At 40.6% G+C, this 18,428-nt stretch overlaps 5 protein-coding genes across 5 annotated transcripts; 1 reads left to right on the top strand and 4 right to left on the bottom strand.

Moving 5' to 3' along the window:
- The first annotated feature begins 3,268 nt into the window (after positions 1-3,268).
- On the top strand, positions 3,269-5,526 carry Adgf-C (Adenosine deaminase-related growth factor C). Its single transcript, XM_064694332.1, has 6 exons — positions 3,269-3,595; positions 3,649-4,146; positions 4,210-4,379; positions 4,446-4,627; positions 4,687-4,823; positions 4,877-5,526. The coding sequence occupies exons 1-6, from the start codon at positions 3,523-3,525 to the stop codon at positions 5,338-5,340; spliced, it is 1,524 nt and encodes a 507-aa protein (XP_064550402.1). The 5' UTR covers positions 3,269-3,522; the 3' UTR covers positions 5,341-5,526.
- A 366-nt stretch (positions 5,527-5,892) lies between these two features.
- On the bottom strand, positions 5,893-6,783 carry Argp (Arginine phosphatase). The gene is made up of 4 exons (XM_064694346.1): positions 6,626-6,783; positions 6,381-6,565; positions 6,150-6,323; positions 5,893-6,093 (listed from the first exon to the last, which is right to left on the bottom strand). Exons 1-4 carry the CDS (start codon positions 6,648-6,650, stop codon positions 6,004-6,006), a joined length of 474 nt encoding a protein of 157 aa, XP_064550416.1. The 5' UTR covers positions 6,651-6,783; the 3' UTR covers positions 5,893-6,003.
- Positions 6,784-6,871: 88 nt separating this feature from the next.
- On the bottom strand, positions 6,872-7,645 carry LOC135436665 (low molecular weight phosphotyrosine protein phosphatase 1). The gene is made up of 3 exons (XM_064694347.1): positions 7,490-7,645; positions 7,079-7,428; positions 6,872-7,020 (listed from the first exon to the last, which is right to left on the bottom strand). The coding sequence occupies exons 1-3, from the start codon at positions 7,518-7,520 to the stop codon at positions 6,934-6,936; spliced, it is 468 nt and encodes a 155-aa protein (XP_064550417.1). The 5' UTR covers positions 7,521-7,645; the 3' UTR covers positions 6,872-6,933.
- A 615-nt stretch (positions 7,646-8,260) lies between these two features.
- Positions 8,261-9,174, bottom strand: LOC135436661 (low molecular weight phosphotyrosine protein phosphatase 2-like). The gene is made up of 3 exons (XM_064694344.1): positions 9,005-9,174; positions 8,580-8,938; positions 8,261-8,521 (listed from the first exon to the last, which is right to left on the bottom strand). Exons 1-3 carry the CDS (start codon positions 9,051-9,053, stop codon positions 8,423-8,425), a joined length of 507 nt encoding a protein of 168 aa, XP_064550414.1. The 5' UTR covers positions 9,054-9,174; the 3' UTR covers positions 8,261-8,422.
- An 8,157-nt stretch (positions 9,175-17,331) lies between these two features.
- Positions 17,332-18,273, bottom strand: Ubc87F (Ubiquitin conjugating enzyme 87F). The gene is made up of 2 exons (XM_064694345.1): positions 18,113-18,273; positions 17,332-17,989 (listed from the first exon to the last, which is right to left on the bottom strand). The coding sequence occupies exon 2, from the start codon at positions 17,979-17,981 to the stop codon at positions 17,478-17,480; it is 504 nt and encodes a 167-aa protein (XP_064550415.1). The 5' UTR covers positions 17,982-17,989; positions 18,113-18,273; the 3' UTR covers positions 17,332-17,477.
- Between the last annotated feature and the right edge of the window lie 155 nt (positions 18,274-18,428).

Here is an 18,428-nt window from a genome sequence, read left to right on the forward strand (position 1 = left end):
AACCCAAATTGTTTTGGGGCCACTAAAATTGATACTTGGCATTGAATGGGATATGTACAAATTTGCCACATTCAAAGCCCAGAACAATAAGTGAGCGAAAGGGTGAGGGAGAGAGAGAGAGAGAGGGATAGTGAGAGAATGAGAGAGAGAGAGAGAGAGAGAGATATAGAGTAAGATTGTCAGTGTCAAGAGAACAATACTGAAAAAAAAAAATGAAATGAATCGTGGGAAATATAAAAAAGTTTATATATATAGTATGATAAGTCTGATCCATGCAGGGTCTCCGACTTTGGCAAATACATATTTATATCAAATGTGAAATATTCTCTATATGTGTATACTCCAAAAGAACCTACATTACAAATTTCATGTGTCTAGTTCTTGTAATCCTCGATCCTTTTAAAGAACCCGAAACTTTAAATCTTTTAATAGGGCTTAAAGTATATCATCAGACGCCCTTGTATTATATAAATTTGTATATTTTCTTATTTTAATAATCGACAGCCGATCTTGATGTTATAGAATATGCTATAAAAATAATAATAAATAAACAAATTATTAATTAAATAAATTATTAAAATTTGTATAATTGCTTACACTAATAAACGACAGTTGATTCTGATTTTCTAAAAGATGCTATATAAATAATAAAAAATTAATAAATTATTAATTAAAAGAATTTGTATATTTTCTAATTTTAATAAACGATGACAGTCCTAATTTTATAGAATATGGTATGCTATAAAAATAATAAAAAAATAAACAAATAATTGTCTAGCACTATAAAACAGTATTGACAAGAGAGAGAACTTATTATTACTTTGATTTTAAGCCTGATTTAAAACAATTATCCAAGCTATAAACAAAATAAACAAAATTGCATGCAAGGCAACAGCCTTCTTCAACTGAAATTACAAGTTAAATAAATATAATTTTTGTAAATTGTTTTGCATTTTACAGCACTGGTAATTGTTGCATTTATCTGTTATTTGAGGTGACGTTGCATATAAATTCTAAAATATCACAAATTATTACTTATAAATGGGCGGATTACTTTGTTTTAAGCGGGCGACAATTGATGTCTCCAATTACCGTTAAGTATTCGTATTCGCCCAGCCCCCAAAAGCGAACTCCCAGCGGGAAGAGCATCGACTCGCACGGGGAACAGCTCATTTCGTATGCGATTAGAAACCAGCTAAGCGCGTCCGTAAACGTCAGTTGACAATTAACGAGCGGCTCTCGAGCAATGCTCGACCGAGAGATGCCCTGTAAGCTACCAAAGAGATTTGCCTGGGAGTTGGGCTTGAAAATATGAATATGTCTTCAAATAGAAAGTGACTAGCGAGTATTACTCTCTCTCTTTCTCTCTCTCTCTGTCTCTCTCTCTCTTTCTCTCATTTTCTCCCTCTCTCTCTTTCTCTCTCTCTCTTTCTCTCTCTCTATTTCTCTCTCTCTCTGAATTATAGAAAGATGTCTTCACTAGCGTATTATTCTCTCTCTCTTTTTTTTTCTCCCTCTCTCTCTTTCTCTCTCTCTCTCCTCTTTCTCACGCTCTCTCTCTCTCTCTCTCTCTCTCAAAAATAGAAAGAAAGCTTCAAATAAAAAGGCTTCAGCTCGTCATACTTTCTCTCTTTCTCTCTCTCTCTCTGTGCAGGGCATAGCTTGCCGGACAGATCTAAAAATATCGCCCCATCGGATCTGTGATTTCCCATTCCTTGTATGCTTGGTTTTGCCTTCTTATTGAAGATATTTTAAAAGAACTATACCAACTCTCCTCTCTCCCTCTCTATCTTTCTCTCTCTTTCTTTATTCAATACTCTATATTCTTTTCCATCTTTTCACTTACTCTAAATATCCCATTTATTTACCCTTTTATAATATCTTTTTTGTTTCTACCTTTTCATTTCTACTATCCTCCAACTGACTTTATTGAACATTTCTTATCTTATCATCCAGGAAAGCTGCCCGGACGGGCAGATAACCTATCCTCCATTGAGTAGGTCGTGTTCTTAGAAATTATTGTATTCTGTTGACGATTTTTAATTGTTGTATAAAGTATTAAATAACTTGGTTGGCAATTAATAAATAAATAAGTAAATATTAATTAGCTTTACATGGTCCACTTTTTTTTTCCAATTTTAGACATTTCTCTTTCGCCATAAAAAACAAAAATATGCAATCCAAGTTTTCAGATTAGATTTTCAAGATTATAAATGATTGAAATATAAATATTCTTTAACAATGAAGAAGTCTCAAAATGAGCTTAAAACCTAAAATTAAACATAAATGGAATATCTTTGATGGGAATTCTTTATACTTGGATGGATTTGCTGGAAAGGATTGAAATATCTTTTAAATTAAATATATAGGGATAAATATGTTAGGGGAAAAAGCCTTTACTGAAAGCTGCAAATATGAATATGGCTAAAATATATAATAAATTTAAGTAATAACTCCCGAATATATAATATTTATTAAAATATGTGTATATAGAATAGAATAGTATAGGGAAAAAATTATAATATAATAATAGGATAAATGAAATGAAATAGAATATAATAGAATGGAATAGAGTTGAATGGAATATAATGGAATTGAATGGAATATAATGGAATTGAATGGAATATAATGGAATTGAATGGAATATAATGGAATTGAATGGAATAGAATGGAATAGAATGGAACGAATGGAATGGAACAGAATGGAATAGAATAGAATGGAACAGAATACGCTGGGAAAGATTGGGAAGCTCTACTCTAATATTGATGAATATTGCCTGACAAATCAAGCCAAGCTGTTCAATATGCCACATTGGGATCATATAGAGTGTCTATTATTTTTTTTATTTATTTAACTATTTATTTATTTGTTTTTTTATTTATTTGTTTATTTATTTAAATATTAATGGTCGACAAAAGCGAGTGTTTTCCTAATTATTTAATACACCATTTTCTATATATAGTCATCTTTTCATTTACTGTCTCGCCACATTGCTTGGGCAACAGTATACCCCGTCGCCCCGCGTTGACTATAGGGTATATCAATTAAAAAGCATTGGGCTTGCGTCTGTTTTTTTAGTTTTTGATTCACTTGATATGCACAGCCATATTCCTCGAGTCGAAAAACCAGCGAAATGTTCGCGACTAGAACAAATTTCGGAACAACAAAAAAATGAAGAAAAACATTTATTAATTGTGAATAATAGTGTGCTATTTGTTGTTGTTGTTGTTGTTGTTGTTGCTGTTGTTGTGCTTAAGCAATTTTCAACAACTATTTCCATAATTTTGCCACCGTTTGATAAACTGGCGACAAGCTCCTCGCCCAGTTCTCGAAGAGCACAGCTGGCGAACGGGCGCACCAATGGGACAATAAAATATATCCAAATCCAAATCCAAAGCACACATAATTATCTACCTGTAAAGGTAATAGACAAATATTTGTGTAGGCAGGTTATTAATTGGGCCAAAACAAATCGAAGCTAAGGTCAATAAAATTTCATTCGCTGACGCCATTCCGAGAACATGAGGCGACTCTTGCTGCTGCTGCTCGGACTTGCGGTTAATCCGACTTCCGCCAAATCGGAGACGGCTTTGAGTAAGGATTCGGGCGGTATAATAATCTGATATACTGATAAATACCTTTGCCAGGCTATGAGAAGGCGCGTCAGGCGGTGCTCAGTGCCGAGGAGCAGCTCATGACCGGCGGCCGGACCAGTCTGAGCCCACAGGAGTCCCAGGTGGACGATCTCTTCATGCAGTACAAGCTGGGCGAGCTGGCGCAGGGATTTCGCAATGCCGAACAGAATGCGGCTGCGATGCATTTCTTTAAGGCCAAGCCGCTGATCGATCGCAGTGCGATCTTTAGGTTCCTGCAGCAGATGCCCAAGGGAGCTGTGCTCCATATGCATAACACCGCGGCGGTCAGCTCCAAGTGGGTGCTGCAGAATATGTCCTATATGCCCGGAATGATGCGCTGCACGGATGCCGCCGGACGCAGCCGATTGAGCTTCCGGCGCGCCGTCAAGGAGCACGGCTGCACATCGCAGTATGTCTACGTGGCGGACGAGAGGCGCAGCTCCATCGATCCGGCGCTGTACGATGAGAATTTCGAGCGACTCGTCAATCTATATACGCCCGTGCCGGAGCGTGAGTTCCAACTCGAAGTGGACACTTTTCCACAATAACTAACTAGGCATATTTCTCTTGCAGTCGAGTATCCGACAATAACCGCCGTTTGGAACCGATTCCAGGGCATGTTCGATACCCTAACGGAAGCTATTTATTACCTGCCCGCCTATCGGGCCTATCACTGGCAGCTGCTGGAGGAGCTCTACAACGACAATGTCATGTACGCGGAGCTGCGCATCAGCCTGAGAGAGGTGAGAGCCAAACCGGCTTACTTATTCCTCTCCTGACCATGCCCCCTCTCCTTTGTCTCCCCGCAGCTCTACGACGCCAGCGGACGCACGTTTCCGCGGGAGCAGGCGGTGCGGGAGCTGCAGTTGCTGAACGAGAAATTTGTGCGCCTGCATCCCAATTTCGTGGGCATCAAGGTCATCTATGCCGTGTGGCGCGGCGCAGATGTGGATCGGATGCGCCAGAATGTCAAGGAGTTCAAAGTGTTGCAGTAGGCGTGGCTGCTCCAAGTCTTTTGGCCAATCTTAACTCCCAGCTGTTCTCTTGCAGGGAGACCTTTCCGCAGTTTGTGATCGGCTTCGATCTGGTCGGCCAGGAGGACAAGGGCAAGCCCATATACGAGCAGCTGACGGCGTTGAAGGATCTGCCGCCCGGCACACGTTTGTTTCTGCACGCGGGCGAAACAAGTGAGTCCTTGACGAGCACCCCTAGAGGAAGTAATTCCAAGTGATCCTTACAGATTGGTATAGTGCCTCGACGGATATCAATATGCTGGACGCCCTGCTGCTCAATACCACACGCATTGGGCACGCCTTCGCTCTGGTCAAGCACCCGATTCTGATGAATGCCGTGAAAACGCGACAGATTGCCGTGGAGCTGAATCCCATCTCGAATCAGGTGCTGCATTTGGTCTCGGATATGCGCAACCATCCGGGTGCACAGTATCTGGCGCTGGATGTGCCCGTTGTCGTGTGCAATGATGATCCCGGCTTCTGGAACGCCAAAGGCCTCAGCTATGACTTCTACTATGCCATCATGAGCATGGCGCCCAACAATGCCGGAATTCGTGTACTAAAAACTCTCGTCTTCAACTCAATACGCTACTCGGCGCTCACGGAAAAGGAGCAGCAACGGGCGTACCAGTTGCTCGAGCACAGCTGGTCGCGTTTTATGGACAAGGTGCTGCAAGGCAAGGTATTCTAAAAGGTGCTTATAAAGATTAATAAATCTGCGACATGGTTTGTGATAGCTAACAAGATATTATATAATTCTTATAAGAATAGAAAGTGGCGCTAAAACTTTGCACATGCCTAGGTTTTAAATCTAGTTCCACGCCTGAATGACTAGGCCACTTGCCGAACTATATTAAATGAACTATATTTGCCTTAACACTATTATTCTATTCAATTATAGATACTTTTTTTTATAGATACATCGGATGACTCAGATTTTAGATCAAGTGTTAATTGGTTGGGCATAAAGAAGAGATCTTAAATACAATACACAAAATAATTTAAATTTTTGAATCAAAAGTTTAACAATGAAAAACTAAAGTTAAAGTCAAGTAATAATTTGGGCACAAAGGGGAGATCTTAAACACAATACACATAAATAATTTAAAATATTGAATCAAAAGTTGTACCATAAAAAATTTAAGTTAAAGTATTTTGCCGCATTATAATGCCTAGTTTTGCAAATCAGGTAATAATTTGTTGGACATAAGGAAGAGATCTTAAATACAATACACAGGAATAATTTAAAATATTGAATCAAATGTTTTACAATGAAAAACTAAAGTTAAAGTATTTTGCCGTAACATAAGATATCCCGCGCTTAATCATAATGTATAAAGGTTTTTGTAAATATTTAAGTCGCATGGCCATGTTGCTGCACGAAACGCTCGCAGCTCTCCAGGATTTGCGTGTACGCCGCATGAAAGCTGCCCATGCCCTGACTCTGCAAGCAAAAGATTATGATTAGCACCTTCAATAAGTGGATCTTTAGGTAATTACAAAATAGGGATCTTTGATAATCTCGTCTTCCTTGCGATTCAGATAGCTGCCCAGAAGAAGTATGCGGCATTTGGGCTGCGGCTGCAGCTGAGCTGCCATTTCCTGCAACTCCGCCATATTGCCTTCATCCATGCCGAATATGTAGTCAAAGCTGTAAAAGTCCTCCGGGGTTATCTGTGAGTTAAGACATGATGTTAGATGGTTATTTTTATAGATAGCTTCTATGCATACTATACGACTTAGATGTTGGGTCTTTAGGCCATGCTGTTGCAGCAAGTCTTGGGCGCGCCCTTGCGCCCGCAGCCCCACATTCCAATCGCGCAGTCCGGCGCTGTCCGTTTGCCAATTGTGCAGCTGTTTTTTATTAATTAAATGCCGCAATATCGCCTCAGCCATGGGCGAGCGACAGGTGTTGCCTGTTGAGATAAACATTTTAAATTGCTTGAAACCATCTTACATAATCATTTACAACTTACCTAAACACACAAATAAAACTTTCATGTCACAAACGAGAATTTATACAACAAATTTCAAATAAATTACTAATTAAGTTAACAGTAAACAGATCAAATACTGCTCAACACTTAACGAAATGGTGAATGTTTAGCAAAAACAGAGCGAAATCCTATTTATTGCGGCGAGCTGAGAGTATTTCACCACAATGAGTAACAATACTATGTAAACATTACCTACACACACACATAAGCCAACCGGTTCGCACACTCATTTTAATTGCAATTTAATCATTTTATAAATCACAATGTACAACAACATTTAACTTAGATTACTTTTGCAGTCGCTGCTTTACAAACGCTTCACAAGCTACCACACACTGCTGATAGGCCGTCTCGAAGCCCTCGGCGCCACTTTGCTGCAAACGAAACAGAATAACTGTAACTGAAACTGCAAGCAATTGACAATAAACTTACATAATAGGGATCTTCAATAATGCGGTCCTTTTCGCTCAGCCCAAAATCGCCAAGCATAAGCAGCTCCGCCTTGGAGCCCTTCGGCGCCAGATTGCGCAGCTGGCTCATGTTGTCCTCATCCATGCCAAATATGTAGTCAAAATCGGTGAAATCCTGCTTTTTAATCTGACGCACAATGTGCGTGCTTTTAAGGCCATGATTCTTAAGTGTGCTCAATGCACGCGGATCTGCGCGATTTCCCACATGCCATGATCCAAGCGCGGCGCTGTCCACAACAACACCTTCGATTTTCGCCTTGGCCAAGGTGTCAACCATAACTACCTCGGCGATGGGCGAGCGGCAGATGTTGCCTATAAACAGTAAAATCGATTAATAAGTCGAGCCAGTTGTGCTTTAAAACTAATTTAATACCCAGGCAAATCATTAATATTTTTTGCACCATATTAAAACTGATAAGTAATTTTTATGTTTTTATGTTTATGCCGGTCAAACTATCAGCTGCCATTTGCCAACACTGGTACACTGACACAAGTTGGCAGCTCTACACCGCAACAGCTGTTGTTAGCTCTGCAATGGTGCCAGACAGTTAAATGCGGATATTAATACTGTCGTGACGCGCGTTTTAAAAGCAGCTTCTTAATTTGCTTTCTGGCTCTGAACCATGTTCAGAATATAATCAAACTTTTCGGTCGAATTCGGGATGTTACTCGCGGATTAGTTATTATATCTGCAAATTACGCGGCTTAGGCGAGTGCTGTTTATTTTTATAACAAACTAGCAATATAAACTAAGCTAACGGTATGGTGAATTTGAAGCGAAATTATGTTTGTGGCGGCAAGCTGACAGTAGTTCACCAGAGTAATTCGCTTCTGATGTCGGATTGAGTGAAAACTATACTAATGCAAACCGTTTCGCACACTTTTTTAAATTTTTTAAATTAACAAAATTTAATTAACATGCATTCGCTGCCGCACAAACGCATTACAAGCTTCCACACATTGTTGATAGGCCTTTTCAACGGTTCGAGGGCGGCGCTGTCCACGAAAACGGTTAGTTTGCAAATTCGCCTTTGCCAAGCTGTTCACCATAACAACGGAAGAGGTTAGCATTTAACAGTGGTATTGATTAACAAATCGTGGAACATGTGTATTCAATTATTTTATTGCCCAAACAAATGATTAATATATTTTTAACCATGCTAAAATTTATTTGTACGCCAAAGTTTATGTTATGCGATTTAAATTGTCAGCTGTCATTGCCAACACTGGCGAACAAGTAAACAAGCTGGCGGGTAACATCGCAACAGCTGTTGTTAACCCTGCAATGGTGCCCGACAGTTGAATTCTATGTTATAATTTCGTCGTGACGCGCTTGTTTTAAAAAATTACCGCAAGCGTGCGCGCACTGCTCGTAAATCTTCTGAAACGGCTCCTCGCCCATCTCCTACAAGGGATAATAATATGTATAAATAATGAAGTGAGAGAGATTTACCGCAATTTACGTAGTATGGATCCTCGATGATGCGTTCATTCGGCTTGAGGCCAAACAAAAAGTCGCCCAGCATCAGAAGCTGCGACTTGGCATAGTAGGGCTGCAGCAGCTTCAAGGAGGCCAAAATGCTCTGATCCATGCCCAGTATATAGTCGAACTTCTCGAAATCCTCCGGCGTTAGCCGACGCGCACAGCTGTGATAGTTGATATTGTGCTGCCGGAGCACGCTCAAGGCCCGGTCATCCGGCCGGGCGCCCAGATGCCAGGCCTCAATCGCGGCGCTGTCCACGCGCCAATTCGAATGGAGATTATCCTTCACGATAATGTCACGCAACACGGCCTCTGCGATGGGTGAGCGACAGATATTATCTGAGGGGGTTTTTTTAATATATTTTTATTTTAATTTTAATATTATATATTATTTCTATATCTCACCCACGCAAACCATCAAAACGTATTTGGTTTTGCGCGCTTTATTGCTCATTGTCTGAAATTGATTTGCTTTTTTTGTACGGGTTTCTAAGTTTCTTCAAGGCAAGAATTTACAGATTTTTCTATTTACAAATATTGTGTAAACTTGTTTGTTTTCTGTTTACAAACGAAATTTGTGTAAATGTTAAATGACAGGCAAACTAGTTGGGACCGAGTTAAAAAAAGGAAATCCTCTTGACATTTAGGTGCTCCATAAAAAGAACCGAAAGAGAAGAGGAAATTTGGCAGTGTATATCCGAGTCAGGCACACCCGACTACAACATCTAACTCGCTTATGCATGGAGTAGAGGCCGCTCCAGAGACTTACATTGCTTAGGGATATAAACACTTTAAAGTATTTCGGATATAAACTAAACATTCAGCGAGATTTCAAGTCCGTGTCTGCGCCTGCGAGGTGTTAATCTAAACACAAAGTATTTTTATAGCTCTGTCAAGTGCTGAAACTTAGCACATCTCGCACTTCCGGCCGGAAGTAGTACTATTTGCGCAAGTCGAACGAGTTGAGCTCTTAACGTTTAATTAAAGTTCACTTGGCGAGTTGGCTAAATGCAGGAACATTTCCATGGCCAAAAGTTGCGTCGAGCTGTGGCCCCATGAATATGCAGGAGCCTTCGCCTGGCAGGACCTCGCAGGACCTCGAAGGACCTGTCACAGCGCTGCGGCAGATGCACAAATTTTTAATGACTTTTATGGTGACGGCAGCGTCCACAACTTTGCCAACACTCGTGGGGCCAGGCTGGGGGAGGGGGCGGGGTCAGCTGGGGGTCAAAGCGCAAGCTGCTCAGGTTTGAGTTTGTGGCTCGCATCTCGAGATGAAAACTAAGTTTTATGCAAATTACACATAACAAAAAGATAAACAAAAACGCCAGACCTGACGAGTTGCTCAAGCTCTACGTTTTTGGGGGGCGGGGGGCGGTGGGCGTGGCGACTGCATCAAAAGTGAGCTTGTCTTGGCGCAGACAACAACAGCTCGACTCATGCAAATTACCAGGCGAGGCGTTGCTGCAGTGCGTCCTCGGCAATTGACAATTGTTCAAAATGCAAATGGAAATGCAGAGACACATGCGACAACAAGACTACAAGCTGTAAAAGTGCCTAAATGGGGAGTGCCTGACTAGGCTATACCCTGTCGAAGAATCTTTTTACAGATACATCTATACACACATACGCGGACACATGCAGTGCCTCTTCTTTTCCACACTCTAGTAAAATGTTTGCTTGAATAACTTCGGTATTTATTGTCCGATCTTTAAGCAATTTTTAGAGCTTGCATATGTGTACATCCAAAAAGTCAATTATGCTATATAGTATACAAAACTCTAAAACAAAATGTCATGTCTCTGGCTCGTTAGAAAACCTTAGTTGAAAATCGATGATTATCGATTTCTTGGAAACGATAGCTCGACGATTGTATACAAAAGGCTACATACTAAACTGTGTGTCTCTGATTCTGTTCTAGAGAATAGATAACCGAAGCTGAAAACCGATAATTATCGATTTCGTTTAAGTTATCGATAATTGTTTACAAAAGCCTACATAGTAAACGTGGTGTTTTTGGCTCGTTTACGCTGTGAGATATGGTTGCAGAACCTAAGCTGAAAATCGATACTTATCGATTTGGTGGAAACGTGCCAAGTTATCGGGGATTGTATACAAAAGCTTACATAGTAAACCTGTTGTCTCTGACTCGGTTAAGCTGAGAGACAAGTTCAACAAGCTCAAAATCGATACTTATCGATTGCGTGGAAACGCGCCAAGTTATCGATGATTGCGCGGGAATAAGATCAGCCTTATTTAAAGTCTCCAGTTCTTATACGCTCTGAGATCGATGCGTGGTTGGGTCGTAGATACCTTCCGCTGCCTGTGGCATATGTATATACTCCTCTTGACATTTTTCATGGGTACAGGGTATCACAGCAACAACAACAACAACTCATGCATATGCGTTGAGCGTTATGTTTAGAGGCGTTGACATTGCCAGGAGGTTGACAAACGAGAAGGTCTGCTTCAGATAAGATAAAACGGACAGCATTATCAACAGTCAGTGCAAATACGAGTGTACCGACAACGGCAACATTTTCAAGTGCAAATGAGGCGGCAAACAGATAAAAGATGAGAATACCATATGCAAACTAGACAATTATGAGGCAGATGGACAAAATGCCAACAAATATGGCCGTAGGGCAGCCATTTTGCAGATGAAAAGCGGAAAAGCGGAAAGGCAGAAAAGCTGCCAGACAGACAAATGTCTTGCCAAATGTCTATCTATCCGGCTGTCTATCTATCTGTCTGACTGTCTGACTGTATCTTTATCTCTATGTAGCTTCATCAAATATTTAGCGCCAGGCATTGTACATATTGTAAAATGTAAATACGAAACGGACGTCGAAGTGGTGGAGTGTATCTGTATCTGTATCTGTGTGTGCGTGTCTCTGTGTAAATACAAACTACCCTGTGCTGCTCTTTACGGGGGAGGCGCGGCTGCCGGTGTGGGTGTGCGGCAGTGCCAACGACCAGCACAGCGCACAAAAACAAAAACCATCGCCAGCCAAAAAGCCGGCAACAACAAGCACCAGCAACAAGCCCAAAAGTTGCCAGCAACAATGTTGCCAGCAACAATGCTGCTGGCGGCCGCGTTCAGGTGCGGTTTGAGCTAGTAGGGGGTTACATGTTGTTCAATAATATATTCATATATTCAATAAATATATGTATTTTTTTTTATTAAAAAAAAAAAAGAATATTTTAAGTAAATTTCTAAAATAATAAAAAATATAAATTAAAATTTTTAGATTTTTACCTATAATAAGACTCAATTCAAAGCTACATTTTATTAGTGGAATTTAGCTGTCTTAGGCAAATTAAAATGCCCTTTTCTTATTAAAAATATAGAATTTGACAACTAGAAAACAACAATTATAACTCAATTTTGACCTTAGCCATTTAAAGAACTATTATTAGTTGTCTTAACATACAAGTAAAACGAAGTTAATTTTGAAAAAAACATGTTTTACCAAATATTTAAGTGCACTTGATAAAAATATTCGAGTGGCTTGCAGATTTCTTAATACTTTAATTTAGAAAGTATAAAACCTTCCCTTCTTCATTCATTTAAATGAAAAATCAACTTGTAAATATTGATTCTCATTGATTTAAATTTATTTTAAAGAACTAAAAAAAATATTCATAGAAAAAAATTTAACTTTAAATATCTTTAAAGAAACTATTGATTAACATCGAAGATCTCTTAAACTGCTTTTAAATGTTAAGTACAACAATAATATCAAGTACTAGCAATGAATAGGTAGCTCACTTATGTGTACAATAAAAATGCTTAACCCAAAAATATTCGCTGGAAATAACAGTAACAGCATGTGCTGTAAATACACACACACGCATACATATGGGCGCAGTGCAAGCAAGTCCGCTCCTGTGTGTGTGTGTGGCCTGGCTAGGGCAGAAGTGCATGTGTTTGCGTGCATTTATCTCGTTTCGACTTGTTATGCTGCGACGCCAGCTGCGACCGATGCGGCGACAGCGACCGATGCAGCGACTGCGACTGCGACTGCGAAGCGACAGCGTTCACAGAAACTTGTTTTCAATGTAGTTGGGTTTAGTTTACTTTGAGACGGCAACGCAGGTGGACGTGTGCGCTCGACAAACCGGCAAAGCGAACGTGAGCAGCGCGACGCGAACGAACAAACGAAACGTAGCGCGTTTTTAAAAATACAAACACACGCACACATGCAAATAAAAAAAAACAAATAAGCGGCAGCAGCGACAACAACAAAAAGTGAAGCAGCGTTCGGTGTTTATGACGCGGCGGTACGCGTCAGGTAGTTTCTGCCTCAACTTCGATATGATTATTGCTGTTGTTCTGCGTTATTTTTTTTTGTAAATTATTCTAACAACGAAAATCAACAAGCGTGTAAATGCTGCTAAGCTTGTGCTTAGATAAACAGATAAACAGCGCGATTCTCGGTAAAAGAAAGTGGCCAACCGCAGCTTCCTAGAGTGCAAACAAAAAGAAGAGAAGAAGAAAAGAAAACGTGAAAATAACCGACTAACGCATACCCTTGGCTTACTCATCCAAGGAGCAACGACCAATAGCGACATTTTCACTGCAATTTGCTGTCTCGCTCGCACCCATTCAGCATAAACGATATCAAAACCAGTATCTGAGCAAATGTATCTGTAAGATACAACGCCAGCTCCAGCGCATATTGGAATTTACTTAAAGCGTATGCGACGCACGCACACACACACACACGCACACACATAAACAACAGGCAAATATACGGGGCGCAGCTCTGGTCTATTGGATTTGTACTTGTTTTGTAGGTAAGTGTACGCACAAGGCGGCGCCTTTTTCCTAGAAACTAGACACTGCCCCTTGCCGGGTTTTTCCACCCTCGATCGCCGCTAATGAAGCTGACCTGCTACAGCAGCTACCTGTGTGACCCCTGTCTAAATAGGCTCAACCTGACCGACCGCGCTTTCCCGATTTCACTGCGTATTGAAATGCTATTTATAAATCTGAAGATCGTGGTCCAGCTCCACCCGCCGCTGTCGCCCCCCCTCTCTCCTCTCCCCTGTCAGCTCCAGGTATTCAGCTGCCACACATCGCAGGCCTTACGCTTTGTGCGTTTCGTTAGCCACAGACAAGTCAAGACTGGAGTCGAAGCCGGTTTTCGACTTGGCCAACAACAACAAAAACATCAATTCAATTTCTACTCGCTGAGTGAGTTTTGCTGCGATGAAGAAGAACCTCAGCCACAGGCACAGCCTCTGCCTCTGCTTCTGCCTCTGCCACATTGGAGCAGCATCGATGAGTCTTCAGCCTCAGCCTCAGCTTCAGCTTTGTGGCATCTCTTTCTTATACTCTTATAGGGGGAATTATAGTTATCTCAAGAAATGTGTAACGCTTGGATGAAAACAACTCCCACACCATAAATTATACTATATATAATCATGATCAGAATCAACTGCCTAGGCGATATATATATATCAAAGCTAACGAGACTCTCGGTTTTAAAATATCGTCTTGATAAATTTTGCAGAGTCCGGATCGTATTACTATATCAAAAAGCTGCCATACGAATATGGCAGGAATAGGAATAAGGAATAGTCCCTACAAAAATAGGTTTTTGCTTGAACAAATTATTTGCTTTTCTGGATATCTTCTTGCTACATATAATCAAAATCTGATCAATATTGGAACACTATAACATATAGCTGCCATAGGAAAGATCGATCAAAGTTTCAGTTTATTTTTGTTTTGTTTTTCCAGATATCTTCTCAAGCAGACTTCTCACGAATGAGCCAAATCTTAAATATCATATGATCCCTTTACCATATAGCTCTATATGAAGAATCAGCTGGGGTTTATTAACTGTTTTTCTAGATATCCTGACCAGGGTTTAACTGCAAGGGTATTTAAGCTTCGGCGTGCCGAAGATAGCCCTTCTGCCTCGTTTTTTTCTCTTCAAGCAGGTTTTTGTGCTGTTTTCTTCAGCTTTTCGTTTTCGTTTTTTTTATTACTTACATATTTTGTTGGCCAAGATATTTTCTGTTTAGCTGATTCTTCACAGAATTCTTGTTTTTATTTGTGATTTTCCCCTGTCGCGTATTTGTTTTTGGCCAACTAGCTGGCTTGGCCTTATTTTTACCCAGTTCTCCAATCGCGTTTCTCGCGCTGATTCATAATAATTTTGGAATATTTTAATATGCATTCGCCAGACAGTCGTGCTTTTTTTTCGTGTTTCTGTGTTTTTGTTTTTTTTGTCTTTGGGGGCACACCCAGAAGAAATCAAACTGTGGCTAAAAATGTTCATTAACCGCTTTTGAGTCACTGTTCAACAATGTGGCAGGCATGACCGGATTATGGCCGGAACAAAACAATGCAAAATCAAAATGCAAAACTTGTTGCTAAACAACAACAACAACAACAGCAACAACAATAACAAAACAAACCTCAGTTAGCCGTTAATAAAATGCTTTCGATACACTCGCTGAGGGCATATTAAACTTGACATTAAATGTGCAACGCATGGAAGCTGACTAATGTACAGCTATTTGTCTGACTGACAGCGTGATTGACTGACTGATTAATTGGTGATAAATATAAAGTGCATCCGTCACAACTGAAAGCTGACATTTTTAAGGTGTAATGCAAGGCCCGCAACGGGGGAGTGCGGTGTGGAAGGGTAGTTTGGCAATTCCACCCAAAAGCGTGGAAAAATCGTGAAAAAAAGGTTGCATGAAGGTATTTTGCTTACATCAAGCTTATTATCAATCATCTTTGTGGAAATTCATTTGATAGAAGTTTCACACTTTTTGCAAAATACACAGATCCACGGTGGAAAGTGAAAGAATAGCTAGTTGAAGTTTTGGGTTTAAACTTATTTTAAAGGGATTATTATGAATATTCATTTGAGACTTGTTTCACACTTTTCGCAAAATTCACAGATCCAAGGTGGAAAATGGGGGTGAAATATTAGCTGACCGAAGTTTCGGGCTCAAACTTATTTCCAAGGATTATTATTTGAGACGTAATTCACACGTTTTGCTTACATGTGCCAATTTTTCCTAGATAGGAACTTAATGAATACACGGGAATTATGTGAATTTCACTCACAACTGTGGAAAATTGGTGGAAAACGCTTATTTCATACAGAAATGGGCGTAGGAGTGATGTATCTTATTGAAAAAGAAAACAGTTCTGAAATCAAATGTTGTTGAACTGACTACCATATAATATATAATATAATATATATAATTTAATATATAATATAATATATGTAATATAACTCTCCCAAGTCATATAAGAATCATCTTTTAACTTTTTATAAAGTTTTTTTTCCTTGCCATATTTCTGCAAGGGTATTTGATATTCGGCACATCGAAAAGAAAACTGTATTTTCTTGTTAACAGTCGTTCGGTTGCCATGTGCGCAGATCGACCAGGTGAGTGGCGCGTTTTGCTGCGGCCATGTGAATTAGAAGTCAATAAAGCTGCTTACAGCCACGGCAAAAAGTTAGCACAGAGTTCCAACTGGCAACTGGCATTTGGCAAGTGTGTCAGCAGTCGTGCATTAAGCCGTGCATTAAGCACACGGCTTAAGATTGACCCACACTTTGGCGACTTGACTTGACCAAGTGGCTGACGATGCCGCCGCCCCGCCCCCAGAGATGCGGCTCGGGATCTAATTAAAGCTGACAGGCGTCGGCATAGAAAAGCCCGCTAATCATGTGAGAAACTTAATTAAAGCGGCGCATTTGCAGCTGCTGCGAGGCCAATTAAAGCCAAAACCAAAATCCAAAAAAAAAAAAACGACGGAGTTAGCGTAAGAGTCGGCACAGACCGACTAGAATATGCCCTGTACTCAGCGCCGAGCTGTCCTCACAAGCGTTTGCACTTCCTTTTGTGTGTATGCACATATGTATACGTACACACACACAGGCATGCAGCAAGCTGTGCTTCTTCTTACCCTTGCCCTGGTCTATTTATGGGAAATGCATTCTTGATTAACTCGGGTGTTCATAGTCCGATCTTTCTGAAATTTTCAAGGCTTAAATATGGCATACAAAAGTGTGTGCATACCAAGGCGCAAGGCTCTGCTCTTAAAATGAATTCAATCAATCAATTTCTGAGGTAATCGGGAAGGCAATTCAAAAAGTTAAATATATCTTATATCTTATACCACAAGAGAACCTGCATACCATGTTTAAAGTGTCGAGCTCTTGTAATCTTCGAGTTATGTTTAAGAACCCAAACAATATCTTCTACACAAGCTTGGAAGTGCATAATTAGAAAATGTGGAAATATTGTGGGTATTCCTTTATATGTTAAGTCTGTGCCATGCAGGGTCTCCAACTGCATCTTTCTCTATCTTTTCAATTTCCTTTTTTTATAAGAGTTATTAAAAAAGTAAAATTATTTTTCCGTATTTCCTATGAAAGAATCTACATACCAAGTTAGGTTTATATAGCTCTTACAATCTTCGAGGTATCTTAATTTGAGATTATGCAAATGGGATGAAATCTCGCATAAACGAGAAAATATATTTCAAAATGGACAGACAATAGATATGGCCTGATCGACTCAGCTCGTCGTCCTAGGCAAAACTATTTAAGGAGTCGCAGAAGCTCTCCCTGCCTGCTGCATGCATTTGCACACAACCAATATACCCAGCATCTACCAGGCGTACAGGGTATACAAATTCTACTTTTGACACTCTCGCCCGAGGCAGCTGTAAAATGTACTCCAGTCGCTAGATTTTTGCAAGCAGTCGCTTATTTTATTCGCATGCTTGAATGTTGACCGTTCCGAGTTGAATGTGTCCGTGTGAGTGAGTGTGTGTGTGTGTGTGAGTGTGTGCGAATTTTGGAGAGCTGTGCATGTGGTGCGCCTCCCCGTTCTAGACCTCCTCCTGGCTGCGACGCACACAGCGCGCCACCTTGCGCTTGAATTCGGCATGATCTTCGCGCCATTCCTTGGCAGCGTCCACATTGGCGGCGGACTCATCGTTGGGATCGGTTAGCATGGAGATGACGGAGAGCAATATTGTCTCGACGGTGTGGACGGGCAGCCAGCGCTCCTCGGCCTTCTCGTAGCCCCACTTGTCGTCGCCGGGCTCGTGCAGTATGGAGATGCACACATCGCCGTTCTTTTCAATATTCGGATGCCAGATTTCTGTGACGAATTTCATGCGAGGCGGCCGCAGTGGATACTCCTTCGGGAAAATCAGATGCGCCTTGAAGCAGCCGCCCTCGTAGAGTGTGTCCGGCGGCCCAATGATGACCACCTCCCATTTGAAGATGTCCTCATCGTTGATCAGGCCCGCGGAGAAGCCCTCGACGGGATTGCGATGCAGCTCAGCGAGTTGCCGCTTCAGCAGCAGCGATGCTTGCAGTTCAGACATGTCACTGGCTACGCGAGCGACAATAATAATTATTAGCAAACAATATTAATAATATTAATAATAATGATGATGATTATTATAATAGTAATGATGAGGTAGTCGTTCGTGTTGACTTCTTTGGCGCTACTTACTGGAATTTTGTTCAAAAATCTCGACGTTATGTTCGTGTTGTTTATTGTTTTCTATTTTTTTTCGGAATTTTTGTACACTTTTTACGGTGCTGAACTACGCTGAAAGTTACGGCCAACAAACATTGACAGCTCTCGCCTATAACTAGATGCTTTCAGTTCCCAATTTCTCTCTGTAGACAGTTTCTGCAAAGGAAACTTATTTGCATAAGCAACAACTAGTTGAAAAAGTCGGAATTGAAGCTAGAAATACGATTGAAATTGTTTGAAATCCCCAGAGAAAAACAAACTAAAATTTTTTTATTATCTATCGAGTAAC

This window comes from Drosophila montana, unplaced genomic scaffold (assembly GCF_035044405.1).
Source record: "Drosophila montana isolate Dmon_TW-CO22-7 unplaced genomic scaffold, ASM3504440v1 contig_3733_1, whole genome shotgun sequence".
NCBI classification, from domain to species: domain Eukaryota; kingdom Metazoa; phylum Arthropoda; class Insecta; order Diptera; family Drosophilidae; genus Drosophila; species Drosophila montana.

What these genes read in the sequence shown, in the direction of transcription:
- Adgf-C (XM_064694332.1), top strand. Translation starts at nt 3,523, where the DNA reads ATGAGGCGACTCTTGCTGCTGCTGCTCGGACTTGCGGTTAATCCGACT. An exon ending in TGCGCATCAGCCTGAGAGAG is followed by an intron (nt 4,380 to 4,445) that starts GTGAGAGCCAAA and finishes GTCTCCCCGCAG; the next exon opens with CTCTACGACGCCAGCGGACG. An exon ending in AAGGAGTTCAAAGTGTTGCA is followed by an intron (nt 4,628 to 4,686) that starts GTAGGCGTGGCT and finishes GTTCTCTTGCAG; the next exon opens with GGAGACCTTTCCGCAGTTTG.
- Argp (XM_064694346.1), bottom strand. Translation starts at nt 6,650, where the DNA reads ATGAAAGTTTTATTTGTGTGTTTAG. An exon ending in AGTTTTATTTGTGTGTTTAG is followed by an intron (nt 6,566 to 6,625) that starts GTAAGTTGTAAA and finishes TTATCTCAACAG; the next exon opens with GCAACACCTGTCGCTCGCCC. An exon ending in TTATCAAAGATCCCTATTTT is followed by an intron (nt 6,094 to 6,149) that starts GTAATTACCTAA and finishes TTTTGCTTGCAG; the next exon opens with AGTCAGGGCATGGGCAGCTT.
- LOC135436665 (XM_064694347.1), bottom strand. Translation starts at nt 7,520, where the DNA reads ATGGTGCAAAAAATATTAATGATTTGCCTGG. An exon ending in AATATTAATGATTTGCCTGG is followed by an intron (nt 7,429 to 7,489) that starts GTATTAAATTAG and finishes TACTGTTTATAG; the next exon opens with GCAACATCTGCCGCTCGCCC. An exon ending in TTATTGAAGATCCCTATTAT is followed by an intron (nt 7,021 to 7,078) that starts GTAAGTTTATTG and finishes TTTCGTTTGCAG; the next exon opens with CAAAGTGGCGCCGAGGGCTT.
- LOC135436661 (XM_064694344.1), bottom strand. Translation starts at nt 9,053, where the DNA reads ATGAGCAATAAAGCGCGCAAAACCAAATACGTTTTGATGGTTTGCGTG. An exon ending in CGTTTTGATGGTTTGCGTGG is followed by an intron (nt 8,939 to 9,004) that starts GTGAGATATAGA and finishes AAACCCCCTCAG; the next exon opens with ATAATATCTGTCGCTCACCC. An exon ending in TCATCGAGGATCCATACTAC is followed by an intron (nt 8,522 to 8,579) that starts GTAAATTGCGGT and finishes TATCCCTTGTAG; the next exon opens with GAGATGGGCGAGGAGCCGTT.
- Ubc87F (XM_064694345.1), bottom strand. Translation starts at nt 17,981, where the DNA reads ATGTCTGAACTGCAAGCATCGCTGCTGCTGAAGCGGCAACTCGCTGAG.